The sequence below is a fragment of the Grammomys surdaster genome, unplaced genomic scaffold (genome assembly GCF_004785775.1).
Source record: "Grammomys surdaster isolate TR1022 unplaced genomic scaffold, NIH_TR_1.0 62, whole genome shotgun sequence".
In the NCBI taxonomy this organism is placed as follows: Eukaryota; Metazoa; Chordata; class Mammalia; order Rodentia; family Muridae; genus Grammomys; species Grammomys surdaster.
Genome location: NW_021604564.1, coordinates 20,961,409 through 20,975,746, shown reverse-complemented (window position 1 = coordinate 20,975,746; position 14,338 = coordinate 20,961,409). Strand labels below are relative to the sequence as shown.

The window sequence follows — 14,338 nt, the reverse complement described above, 5'->3', positions numbered from 1 at the left end:
CTTCTTAGAAGGAGCAACAAAATACTCAAGGGAGCAAATATGGAGACAAAGCGAGGGACAAAAACTGAAGGAGGGGCCGTCTGAAGACCTTCCCACCTGAGTATCCATCCCACAGTGCAGTCACCAAAGGTAGATGCTGATGTGGAAGCCAGGAAGTGCATGCTGATAAGAGCCTGATATGGATGTCTCCTCAGAGGTCTTCAAGAGTCTGACATATTCAGAGGCAGATGCTTACAACTAGCCATTGAACTGATCATGGGGTTCTCAATGGAGGAGTTAGAGTGAAGACTGAAGGAGCTGAAAGGATTTGTGGCCCCATGAGGAGAGCAACAATACCAACCAACCACAGCTCCCAGGGTCTAAACCACCAGCCTGGGAGCACTTATGGAGGGATCCAGGGCCTTAGCTGAATATATAAGAGTGGAGGGCCCTGCTGGGCATAGGTGGAAGATGAGATCCTTGACCTCCTGAAGGCTGGACGCCCCAGGGGGTGGGAATTTTGAGGGTGGGAAAGTGGGAGTTGGGGGGTAGGTAGGGGTTACATCCACAGAGAAGAAGGAGGAGGGGTAAGGGGATAGGGGGTTCCTGGGTGGGTGGGGGATGGGGTAAAGGGACAACATATGAAACGTAAATAAAATATCCAATAAAAAAAAAAAGAAGATAATTTATGTTTCAGAGAAGTCTTTCTTGTGCTCATTAAGAAGCATTTGAATATGAGGACTGAGAGGGGCTCTATCCAGCCACCCAACTGCCCACTCTGCCAATAACCATTAGGCTTCTCAAGGAACCTGGCTTTCTAATGCAAATTCCCATCCATTTGGAAAAGTTTTCCTGATAGTTAGAAACTAGTTACAACTGGCCAAAAATTATACTAATTTATAGATTTGTAAAGTATCAACCTTATAAATAGGGGGTAAAAGTCTATACTAAATATTCAAAGTCAAGGAAGATTCTAAGAAAACTTTGATTTAGGTATTTTAAGCTTCTCAAATATTTTTAGTAAGTATATTTTATAAAAAAAAAAAAAAGAAGCAGCAAAAACGTTACTATAGAAACACATTAAGCAGTAACAACAGGGTAAAAATAACCAAATGGAAGCTTATTTCTTTCTAAGGAATATTACAAAAAAGGCCGATACACTGATTACTTCAAATACACAGACCAAAAATAATGATCTAAAGGTACTATTTCTTTACAAAATATAAATTTATAATATGTTATCTTATAATTACATGGAAGAAACAGTGCTATACATACTTACCAATATGGATATAGCCATGTTTATACAATCTGTTAAGAACCAGTGTTAAAATAAGACCAACATTCCGAGAATTATAGTATGTGAGATATATAATCCATCCACAAGACAAAATGGTAGCTGTTGAGAGAGGAAAACAAGTCAGCAAAAATAAGACTTACTTCCATATAGTAATCTGTACTTTGACAATCCTTGTGACTTTAAAATCATGAGTTACTTCTTTCTTACATTGTTTTTCCTAGTTACTTGACAAACAATAAAAAAATAATAATAATTAAAACTTTAAAAATGTAGGTTCTAATCAGATTAAAGTGCAATGTTTCGAGAAGTTGAAGGCATTGCTCCATGCCTCCATCTTCATTTTTGGTTAAGAAAACTAAGATAAGGAGTTATTCTGACAGGTATTTGCCTTTATATGTAAAGTGAGTGGTGCTTCACTCCTACAACCTTCAACACTCTTTCTTTGTTCTGTACACCATCTACTCCTCTTCTCTGCCCATGATTCCCAGATGGAGTCATCCAATGGTATTCCATAAATCCTGTATGTTCTGTTTGTACTCTCTTACTATTTCACCTTGATTATTCTCTGAATATTGTAATTCATCTATCATGTCTTCAAGCCCTGGAATTCACCTTTCATTTGATCTATTTATTTTATTGGTGACTTTCTCTAAGTTTTTTTAATTTCGATATATTGGCATTTTCATTTCCAAATTTTCAAACTGATTTATTTTCAGTACTTCTAATGTCTCTATTGATCACCTCATTCTTATCTCTGTATTGACATCTTTGTTTCATTCAATTATTTGTGCTCTTTGAATATGTTCATTTTATTCGTGACCTCAACTTTCACTGAACATTCTTTATTATTATTTTTTACTTCCTTGAGATTTCATACAATTTGCTCTCATTGGAGTCTCTTGCTGTGTAATTAGGAATTTTCAAATGCATAGTGCAACCTTGCTCTTTTATGTTTCTTGCAGTTCTGTGTTGTGATATAAGCATCTGAGATTAGGCAATTTTTAATCACCTATATTTTTTTTCAATGCAAGTGTGTGCAGTGTTCAAGTGGAACTAAGTTGTTAAAGTGTCATTTTCCCCATTGGACTTGACTCAACTATGAGAACAAACCATTACTGACTGCAAGACAGGTCTACTATAAAAACAGAATAATCTTTAATTTAAACAGTTGCCTCCAATCCTAATTATTTTGCATGATTACAAAAACACAGTGTGCAAAAAGGCAGTAGTTACTAAGAGTGATAGAAAAAGCAAAGTGAAACTTTGTATTAGAGCAACAGACAGAAAGCAAACAGAAGGATGTAACAGTAAAGGTACAGGGAGGAAGTAAGGCAGCTCCATTTATGGTAAAACAAAGAACGATGTAAAGGAATGCAATCAAACAGCTTAAAAGCACCCCAGTGCTTGGGAGACTGAAGCAGGAAGACCCACAAATCTTGGTCAATCTGTAGTCTTAAGGAAAGCAAAAATTAAAAGGGAGGAAGAGAACAGGGCAGAACAAAATTGGTCCATCAAATTGAATTAGATATTATATAAGAGAAATATAAACAGGAAGGAAAGAAATGGGAAGAAAGAGAAATGGGTGGGGTACAAAGACTGATTGTGGTTTCTTACGTGGGCCTGGTGGCCTGATCTTCCTCTGGGCCATGTCTCAGGGTGCCCAGAGCACAATGCCACCTCCCCACAACTCCCACAGTCCCACACACTTGTTTTCTAATTATTTTGTTCTTTCACTACTGAAGCTACTGTTTTTCTTCCATCATGGCTTATTGAATAGCTGCATTCCAATCATACCCAGTTTATTCCCCAGAGATTCTAATAGCATCTCATTCCTCTCAGTAATGAGCTGTCCTGTCAAGCAGAAGTCTGCTGCAAGGAGCCAGTAAGGACAAATAGCTCAGCGCAAGGGACAGGTAAGCAGCTTAAAAGCCACTGCCACAACAATCAAGTCATTCCAGTTCAGACATCAGCCATGACTCTTAGTGATTTTTTTCTTAACTTAGAAAAAAAATTGTTAAAATACAATGAATCAACAATCTCTACTTTCAGATAAGTAGGGCCAGGGAAATGGCTCAGTTGGTACGGTGCTTGCATGAGGCGCTGAGTTCGGATCTCCAGCACTCCAATAAAAGCTAGGCATGTGTTGGGAGCCGACTCTGAGCAGAAAGCGGCTATCATCTTTGCAGCCATCTTGAGCCATATACCCTGACAAGAGACTTGTTTTCAACAGCCTACAACAGCTGAGCACACTCTGATAAATATCTTGATCCTTTCAGTCAAGGCCTGGCAGTGGTGGCACACGCCTTTAATCCCAGCACTTGAGAGACTCAAGGCGAGACTTGAGGAGAGATATAAAAGGAGAGACTTGAGAGACGAGGGCAGACTCCCTCTCCAGGGCAGACTGTCTCGTCCCCATTCTTCGAGTCTCTGTCCCCACTCTCTCTCTTGCTAGACCCTGACCCGTGGACTGGAGCAGCAGAACGGGCCATTACAGGTATGGCTCCATGCAACTGTAAAACAGACTTGGGAAGCTAGACACAGAAGAATCCCCAGAGTTCATTGGCTAATCAGCCTAATGAAAGCAAGGAGCTCCAAGTTTGTTGAAAGACCCTGCCTGTCTTAAAATATAAAGTAAAGAGAGACTGATATCAACTCTAGTCTACACAAAACACATCATACACACAGACACAGACCCCAACATGTGCATATGCACACACAAATAAAAAAGTAGTAAAACACAGGGATTTTTGTCAAAAGGAAGGTTAAATGGGCTTCCTTATCCTAAATATCTATAATAATTGCTATGACAATAACCCACTTTTGAAGAATGTCACTGATTACAGTAGAGCAAATTGTGGTCTAACTAGTGAACAGTCATCGACAAGATTTATATTTTTAAGACACTTTATTCATGAATATACAAAAGAAAAAACCCCAAAAGTATTGTTTTGATAATGAATTGCCCTTTGCTTTTAAATGTGTAAGTCTTTCTAAAAAAGGAGAAAGTAATATGAAGGTTAACATGTGACCTACCAACATTGCAGTAAAATTTTAATTTTGTTCAAAATTTTCCAGTAGAGCTTTTAGAACGTAAGCAAGTCCTAATAGAACATCATATTTCTTAAACTAGCACTAGCCACAACAGCTCTGTCAGCTTTGTTACATAAGTACTACACTTTCACCAAAAAAACTGTTTTTAGAAAAATTCTCTTTTTATTGCTACTGTTTTATTTTATTTTCTTTCCTAAAAAAGGGAACTTATATAGAACAGGAAAAAATCAGGAGCTGTACATGACAGGAAAGGAACAAATCTGAAGTAAGGAAAAATTCTGCAACTTAATTAAACTCGGGTCATTTCCAATTCTGCTTTTATGAATTTGTATTTCACACTAATATTTGAGTTCTATTTCATACTAACATTCAGTATTTGTAAGAAATGGAGGAGGCCTGAGAGACTGAAGTTCTGGGTAAAAGTGTACTGTTGACATGAGCACAGTCATGTTGGGGACTATATGTCTCAGCCCCGTGGGAGTGGCAAAGTCTTGCCCAGGTGAAGCTCAGACAGATGCAAAGCTCTTCTCAGGGGTGAGAGTATAGATAACTAACCAGGTACATAACAAACCAGCAGCTGCAGCTTTCCTCCTCCTCATAACATTCACAGCCTGAGAGTACTAAAGAGACTTCTCACTGAGACTAGCCAGCCCCTCCCCCATGCTGTGCTCTTAATAAATGCACTGGGGTTTCAGGCTATGAGGCAGTAGGTGTCGCTTCATCAGACTGTGCACACCTTATTCCTTCTTCTGTATGTGTGCCTGTCTTCATTTCCTCACCTTACCTCATCAGGATTCTAGAACTCAAGAGTGCAGGGCACTGCAAATATTCCCTTTGATTTTTGGCTTTCATTAATAATTTACAGTAGTTTTGTCAAATAGAAAATACAAAACTCAAAGTATAAACTGTAATTCAATCTTATGGTTGAATTATGAGGCATCATTATTCCTTCAGTATATGTGTCACCTCTACCCATGCTCCTTCCTGCTTTAGAGCATAGGGCATCAAGTCATGAAAAGAGGCAAATGCATGCACTTAGGGAAAATAGCTATGTAATCCATGTACCTTATTTAAGGTCCATGGACCACAGCGGTCCAACATATTAAAATGGAAAAAATTAAAGTCTATGTTCATAAAACTGCTTTGCATGTTCAAACAACACATGCGAGCTTCCTATTGTATTCAGTATAGCAAAGATGTGAAGAGTATCAGTAAGTCTCCTTTTCCTTTCTAGCCTTCCTATTTTCCCTTCTATGTTTTGAGTTTCCCTCCAACTTAAACAGCATAACTTAATGTCAACTTGTGCGCAGTAACAGCCTCTTTTCACTAGTATTATTTCCTACCTTTTCTCCTTCATAATCAGTTGGGTATTCATTCACTCATTTCCTCCCTCCCCTTCTCTTCTCTAACACTTGATTATGCATTGTTTGAACTATGTATATACCTAGAAAACTTCTTGACCACTATACAAAAAAAGTTATAAATAGCATAAGCCACTGCCATTTTCTCCTAACCGGGAAACAGAGAAATGAAAATTTTCAACGTTCTAAAGTATTAAATATATGTTGTTTCACTATAAAATATATCACCATGGACATTTATTACTTTATAATAAAAATGTTTACATATGTGTTGGAGTAGTTATGGTAAGGTAATTTAAAACAGGCAAAATAAGCCAAACACAATCAGTGTTTTTTCTCCCCCACCTCTCTTAAGACAGATAACTAGGTAGCCAAATAGGGAAAAATACAGACTAGTTTCCAAAGCAAACAGTCAAAGGACATACATAAAATCTCCTTTCCTAAAGATAAATGGATGCTACTATAGCATTCCAGGTTCAGTCAGCCACTGCTGAAAATCTGACAGTTGTTAATATGTGTAGAAAACACATATTCTACTTACCAACAAGAAGCCAAACAACATTGGAATTGTGTTCTGTAAGAAAATCTTCTAATTGAGTGATACTGGGGACAATGCTGTCATTCTTCCTTTGATCCATTACTGATGTTTTTCCAGAACATCTAAAGGCCTAAAGGAGATTAACAAACTTGAAGTCAAAGATTCATAAAACTGCAACAAAAATCATATAAAGGGATAAAAGGTGAATTAACAAGGCTTACTAAGTCCCCTTCTATTTCTTTCATTGGGAATGCAAGTAAACAACAAATGAAATGTGTACATATTTCTATCTAAATATAAGTTCATGGTTCACATTAGTAATGTCTTGATTTTATCATTCAGGGCAGGCAAATCTCTGGGAGTTCAAGACAAGCCTGGACTACAGTAAGTTCCAGGGTAGCCAGAATTACACAGAGATACACTGTCTAAAAAAAGGAGTAGTTATTAAGAGAAATATGATCACTATTAGAGCTCAAAATAAAAGCCTATTTTAGTATGGAATATTAAGCATCTACATAATTACTCATCTAGATTTTCCCCAAAAGTTGCCACTTAATATATAAGTCTTCATAACCTCCATCACTTCTCTGTATTTTCCAGTATTTTCCAGATTTCCTAGTCAAGTTCATTCTAGGTAGCTTGTGAATAGTTAAATGATCTCTTGCAGGCAATTGTGTAGATAAACATGTATACAGATATATATGCATAATGGTTTGAATAAGATGGCTTCAGAGGCTCATATACTTGAATGGTTAGTCAGCAAGGGGTGGAACTCCTTGACAGGATTAGAAGGATTAGGAGGCATGGCCTTGCCTGCCATAATGATGATAATGGATTAAATCTCTGATACTGTAATCAAGCACCCAATTAAATGATTTTTTTTATAAGAACCGCCTTAGTCATGGTGTCTCTTAATAGCAATATTAGGTGTCTCCTAAGACAATATGCATATTCACTCAAGTAGCATAATTATGATTATATACAAACAAAGAATGAAAAATAAAGTTCTTATGTTATAATTAAAAAACAAGAGAAGCATTTCCCTTTTAGTACAGTATTCACACAATTAACCCAGTCCACTTACAGCAAAAAGTATCCAGTAATAATCCAATTTTTACAAAAAAAAAAAAATTGAAGAAATGAGGGAAAAGAATAAAGAGAACTACATTGTTAATATTCCTTTTACCAAGTAGCACAGGTAAGTCTGGGGAAAAAATGACAGTAAATCTTTTCAAAATGGACAAAGAATGATGAAAACAACTTTTTCGGTGAAATTCTAAATATGACTTGTCAACTTTCTAAATATATTGTTTGTTCACTGACTCTCACTTTGAGGATTACAACAAATCAAAATTTTCCAAGTGTGTATATGTGTGTGTGTGTGCATGTGTGTGTGCTTTGAAATATTAGTATAGCATAAAGAAGTAAACATCTCTTAAAGTAAAATGGGGGGGGAATATAGAACAATAGACAGTGACAATGTTATAAAACAGCAGAAAAGCTAGAGAAAATAATGAGGAGAGGGGGTGTTTTTTGTTTGTTTGTTTGTTTTTCGAGACAGGGTTTCTCTGTATAGCCTTGGCTGTTCTGGAACTCACTCTGTAGACCAGGCTGGCCTCGAACTCAGAAATCCACCTGTCTCTGCCTCCCAAGTGCTAGGATTAAAGGCGGGTGCCACCACTGTCCGGCATGGGGAAAGGGTTTTTATATTTACATTTTTTCACACAGTTTACAAACTGAGTAAAACAGGTTCTTATATTTCTCAAAGCACTGCAAAGCCTGTCACCAGCTTAAATTTTAGAAGGAAAGGATTGCTTTATAACACATGAATATTCTCTTTCATCTTTTTTTGTTCAACAATTTTTTTAATTTAAATAGGAGACACACATTATGAAAAGACCTATAGTTTAAAACGAAAAAGAAACAATGTGTGAGGACACACAATTGATCCCCAAAGAAAGAAAAAAGACCAAGAACATACATAGCCACAGTAACTCCAGTGATATACTAACAGAATTGATGTTAATATAATTACTCCTATAATCTTACTTCCTCTGGGAGCTAAGCCTAAAGGAGCCTGAATTTAAGGCCAGTAAAATGCGTCTCAAGAAAAAAATAGATACAAATAAATATCCACATGTTTTATAATGAATTACGTGTGATAAAATGGTGTCGGTGATAAAATGGTGACTTAAATAGGAAGGGGGAAAAGAGGAGGGAATGGGAAAAGAAATAACTTAATTAGCTACGCCCTCTGGCCTTTAGGTAGCTCATTAATATGGAAATCTCTTGAGGCTGAAGCCTGTAGTCACGCCCTCTACCTGTAGCCCTAAGTGACTGCAAGGCACAGATCAAATGGAGATCTTGGCCTCACAGGAGCCTGGGTTCTGGGGGTGTGGCCGAACACCTGCTGTTTCCCCATCAGGGTCGGGGTTCCAGGCCTATGCCCAACCAAGAACCAGGCTCCTTTCATGGCCTGACAAAATGGCATATACCTATTTAAGCTTTTATCGTCTTAGAGATGTCAGATGATTATATACTCAAGGAGACAGGGTCTACTACTGACAATAATTCAAAGCTTCACATAAAATACTTTTTTTCTAATCAAATCCAAGAAGTAGTGACCCATCCACAAAAGAACATAAAATCCTCATCAAAAATCACCACTATCTACCACTATAGCAACTCATTATTCTTATCAAAGGAATGAAGAAAGAGGGCGTTGAAGCTGCAAAGGCATAAGTCTGCAGGATCAGTATCTACCAGCATTCTCCTCAATAGAAGATTAATGCCAAACGTCTAAGAAAAACCATCAGACAAAAATCCAATGTTAAACACACATCTTGAGCTAGTAAAGACCTTTGCAATATTCTGAATGAGAATGACCTCCATAGGCTCATACGTTTAACGACCTGGTCCCCAGTTGGTGGAGTTGTAAGGGAGAGACTTGGGAGGTATGGCTTTGTTGGAGGAGGTGTGTCATTGGGGAAGAGCTTTGTCATTTCAAAAAAAAAAAAACCTCATCACTGCCAGTGTGTCCCTCTCTGCCTCCCGCTTGTGGGTCTGTGAGCTCTCAGCTGCTGTTCCAGCCATCTGTTCTCATGCCTCTGCTCTGTCATCATACTAACCACCCGAACTAACCCTCTAGATCCATAAGCCAATTAAAGTCTTCCTTTTATAAGTTGCCTTGGTCATGATGTCTTTATTATAGCAATAGGAAAAAAAAACAATATAGCAGCTGGTCTCAGGAAATGAGCTATTGCTGTGACAAGCATGACCATGCCATTTTTGTTGTTGTTGTTGTTGTTGCTGCTGCTGCTGTTTTGGGGAAATGTGGAAGACTTCAGGACTTTGGATGAGAAAACCAGTTGGATGCTGTGAGCAAAGCTTAAGTTCCTACTTTCTAAGTAGGAGCATAAAAAGAAGACAGAAGTACTGAGAGAAATGTGGATTATGGAGGCCCAGCTCAAAAGGTTTTAGAGGGGAAAAATATTAGCAACTCATCTCAGACTACTTTCATGAAATTTTGGCACATACACACATACATACATACATACATACATACATGCATGCATGCATGCAAACATACATACATAATGTGGCTGCCTTTAAACCTTGTCCTAAAACTTTGCCTGAGACTTGGTTGAAAAGTAACAGACTGATTTCTTTGGCAGAGAAGAGTTCAAAACAGCCCAATATTGACTCTGTCACATAGTTATTAGTAATTCCTCTGAAAAGAAGCAAGTAGGGCAAATAGAAACACAAAATGTACAACATGAGGGGAAAAAAGTGCAGCAGGAAATTCAGTGTTGGAACCGAGGCTTGTTCTAAAAGAGATACAGAGATCAAGTACTGGAATAAAGGGAAGTACACTAAGGTCAGGCCTCAGTCAACAAAGCCTCCGAGTTGTGAAAGACAAAAAATTATAGCTGGAGTAAATGTGAAGCCAGACTCCATCCCAAGTGAGCAGCAGAATGTGGAGTCATCAAGGACAAAAGAATAAAGGGATTGTAGAAACTTCCTCAGTGGTTAAGAAAAGCCACTGATGGCAGGCATCTGACAGGGAAGTCCCTGCACAGACACCCTAAGAGGCCATTGCATGAAGCTCTGTAAATTAGGCCAGAGTTGTGTAGGAGATCTCAAGATTTTAGAGATGCCAGAGTAATGGGTCTCTGCCAGAGAGAACTGAACACAGGAAATGGAATCAGCCCAAGAATGAGGTGTGTGTGTGGCAGGCAGAAAAGCAGGAAGGAAAGAACCATCTAAGCCCTTTGACATCAGACATGGTGCTCAGGATTTGGGGTTTTCCCTATTGGGTTTCAGTATTTCTTTTGGGCCAGCATTTCCTTACTATAGCCTATTCTTTCCCCCTTAAAATTGGAATCCATATTCTAAGCCATTGTATATTGGAAATATTTGCTTTTTGATTTTACATAGGCTTTCAATTGAGAGATTGCTTTGAGTCCCAGAAGAGACTTAAAACTTTGAGTTTTTAAACAGTTTGTGGCCAAAAGGTATTTCTGAAGTTGGATTAGATTATTATGCATTATGATATGGCCACAATTGATGGGGGCCAGGGAGTGAAATGTGAAATCCCAGTTGGTGAAACTGTCTGGCAAAGATGAGGAGGTGTACTCTTGGAGTAGGTGTGCCACTCTTAACGTGCACTCTGCCTTCTGATTATGGGTCAAGATGGAAGCTCTCGGCGGCTGCTCTAGCCATCTGCCACCGTGCCTTTGCTCCACCATCACAGACGCTAACCCTCTAGGACCATAAGCCAAACTAAACTGTCTTTTACTTTGCCTTGGTCATGGTGTCTTATCACAGCACTAGAAAGGAAACTAATACAGCCTTTACTAGGAGGAGCATATTCTGGCATACGGTAATGGACCGAGGCAACAGAGTATCCACAGGAACCAGGGCTATACAGCTCAGTTACATCTCATTGTACAGCAATGAAGAGAAACTGGAAGCTAATGTAAGAACCTACTGAATAAACTTCATACAGCAAATGAATCAGGAGAAACAAAAGTGCGCCTTTTCTCTTCTACTATTTCATTCTTTACCAGAATTTCAATCTTTCCCAGAAGCTTAAAATGATGTCTGCTTTATAGTACTCTATAAATATCTATTAAATGAACTAAATTGCTTTTAATCATGTTTATCCATGTCTTTTACTATGCTCTATAAAACCCATAACTAAAAAAAAAAAAAAGAAAGAAAACACTTCAAGTTGGGTAACTGTTGCAAGCCTGTACCAAGAAGCTGAGGCAGGAAGATCTCTAGCTCCAGGCAAGCCTTGGCTGCAGAGACTTTTATCTGTGCTTTAAAATCAAATTACTACAACAATGACAAACATACACAGACATATAAATATTCTTTTTTAAGCCTTTTCGAGACATGAGCAGATAACAGAGTAAGCAAAAGACAAGCATACTGGCACTTAGTGATGATCCCCTGGGCTTTCTTCTGCCAATGCAAAAGTTAAGCACTTGAGCAAATTATCAATCAGGTATCAGCAGTCCAAGATGTAAATGGAATGATCTGTGGGTCACGGATGAACTGAATCACAAATGAAGCATAAAGTTAACTTTTCTCTATCTGGGCTTTAATAAGAAATTAGATTTAAAAAGAAAAATCTTAGGTTAAGAATACTTACACAAGGTTTTTTGTTTTACTTTGCTTAGTTTTTAATCTTCAATGTTGTTTATCTTTCCTCTTCTGAAGGTCCTTCTGCAGTGCTTCATCTTAACAAGTCTGAAAAGAGCAGCATATCAACCAATATAAAAGTTATCCTAACTTTATTGGTAAAGTAGCCTTTTCAAATTAAATTATTTAAACACACCAGGAAACTCTTCAGTATTGGTCCAATATTACATCCTTTTGTAACAAGAACTCCTAGACCTCAAATAAGACTAAAATAATTTCAAAAACACTTTATATGTAAAAGGAACATAGGAGTCAGGATGCTAATGGTAAAGTTCTACGTGTAAGGCACACTTAAAAGTGCAGCCTTGAAAGAGTTTTTCTACTGACACCGAGTGTTTTCTAGAAAGAGGTGTGCCTTCGTTTCCTTTCTACTCTGGGCACCTGGCACACACATTTTAACACAGAGCACTCGCCTTGGAAACTCTTAAGGCATATGGGCAATAGGGTGGCATGTTGACTGAGGAGCTATAAAGTGAGAAAGTCAGGTTTGAAACAGTTCTGTTCCAAGGTTCTCAGCTACAAAGTGAGGAAAGACTTCACCTAATAGTACTGTTACGAACTATATGAGCGCATATTAAAATAGCACATAGCAGTCACTGTTAAGTCAAATATTCTGATTAATTCATCCACTTTTATACTGGCCAAGCTAAATCTGCTACATTTCCACGCACAGGATAAAAGCAGCAACACGAAACCACCTGAAACCTACTTTCTCAGTTCCAGAACCCATGACTGCTCAGAGGAAATTTACAAGAATTCGTTCCCTTTAACAGACATCCCACTGTTAACACCAGAACAAATGGGGCGAGGAAGGAAGACAACTAATATTCCCCGGATGGAATATAACCGTTCTGGACCTTCCTCTGGCCGGAGAGGTGTACTCAGGTGTGCCCTACCGGACGAGAGTCGAGCCATCCCGGGCGCTCGGCCCTGCCCACCATGCCAGGTCCGCGCGCGCCCTCCCGCAACCCTGGCACCCGGCTGTCAGGGCCTGCTAGGCCTCCACCTTAACCTCCGACCTCCGATCCCAGGCCCGCGCCAGAGCCGCGACCCTGCAAACCTTCCAGACTCACCCGGAAAGACGCTGCCCACCTCACCGCCTCCCAGGCATCACCGCGCGCAGCCGCTCCAGCTCCTCTCACCTGACAGAGCGGCAGCCCCCAGTCGGGACCTCCGCTGATGTCTACACCCTCAGCCTGCAGCAGGTCCCGGTCCGCCCCGCAGCCTCGGACGCCCATGGGGCGGAGGAACAGAGCTGGGGCAGGAGCGGAGGCCAGCGGCACTGCTGCTGCGTCAACCGGCAGCGTCCCACGTCAGGGCGCCAGCGCCTCAGGGTACGCCACTCTGGCCCCGCCCAGGAACCGAGTTGGCCCCGCCCCTCGCTGGAACGGAGACGCGCCGCCTGAGCCGGGGGCGGGGCCTGGGCGAAGGGCGGAGCCTGGGTCTTGCAGGGCTTAGGCCCTAGGGATGAGACCTAGGTCAAGGGGCAAGGCCTGAGCTTCAGGACCAAACTAAAGATTAAAGTTGGAACCTGTGCCTAGGGGCGAATCTTGCTTGACCAGAGAAAAGGCCTGAGCGGAGGGGCGGGGCCGTGTCCACAGGGTGTATCCCAGTTTGAGAGACAGAGGTCACTGTTGATTTGTTTTATCTACCTTGTTCCAGATTCCAAGTGGAGAGATTAACATCGTCCTGATAATGTAGACAGTATAATCAACATAGGAAAAGGAAGCCAGAAAAGAACAGTCAGGTAGCTGTGGCATGCATCTCACAGAAGATGCATTTGATGTGTGAAACACTGACATAGTAAATCAACCAAATACTTTATTTTTCTAATAATGAACATGGTTTGTGCTCACCACTCTGAATACCATTTAGCAAGGCTAATAACTTTCTAAATTAAATGTATAGGATAGATACTTAACCAGAGTGTTTCTTATGCACAAATTGTGTAAAGCAAAACATTCAACTGTCTTGACTGCATCAAAGATTTCAGATGTCTCGGAGCAGAGTACAATGTGCTTATAAGACAACTGGAAATGGAAACAGCAAGATCAAACTGTTGAGCAGGGCTTATGCACCACTCCCTTATCTTCCTTAAGTTCTACAAAGAATATTCTTACCCTCCCTTTTCCCCAATTACAAATTGAAAACCTAAGGCTCAGGAAGTTGAAATACTTTGTCAATTTAGAGAGCCAGGATTTGAATCCAAGCACCATGACTTCCAGTTCATTCTCTACACCACCTGTAATATCTTAGACTCTGGTTCTAAGAGTTCAAGTCACTCAACATTTCCACAAGGGGGTGGGAGCATCTACTTTTAGACAGATGTGAAGCCAGATATAAGACTACAAAAATAAATAAAATCTTAGCACAAGTTCTTTGAACTAGAAGTGACTGAGA

The 14,338-nt window shown here is 39.7% G+C and overlaps 1 protein-coding gene across 3 annotated transcripts in view; it reads right to left on the bottom strand.

The window, feature by feature from the left end:
- Kiaa1109 (KIAA1109 ortholog) overlaps positions 1–13,254 on the bottom strand; it is a 189,899-nt gene extending 176,645 nt beyond the window's left edge. For 2 of the 3 annotated variants that reach the window (XM_028763886.1, XM_028763876.1), the window contains exons 1-4: positions 13,012–13,140; positions 11,889–11,986; positions 6,233–6,359; positions 1,262–1,378 (exon numbers count right to left, since the gene is read on the bottom strand). In XM_028763886.1, the coding sequence (XP_028619719.1) occupies positions 1,262–1,378; positions 6,233–6,329 (214 nt within the window). In that variant the 5' untranslated portion in view covers positions 6,330–6,359; positions 11,889–11,986; positions 13,012–13,140. Of the gene's footprint in view, positions 1–1,261; positions 1,379–6,232; positions 6,360–11,888; positions 11,987–13,011 lie in introns of all 3 variants that reach the window. The other variant, XM_028763894.1, reaches the window with a different exon arrangement.
- Between the last annotated feature and the right edge of the window lie 1,084 nt (positions 13,255–14,338).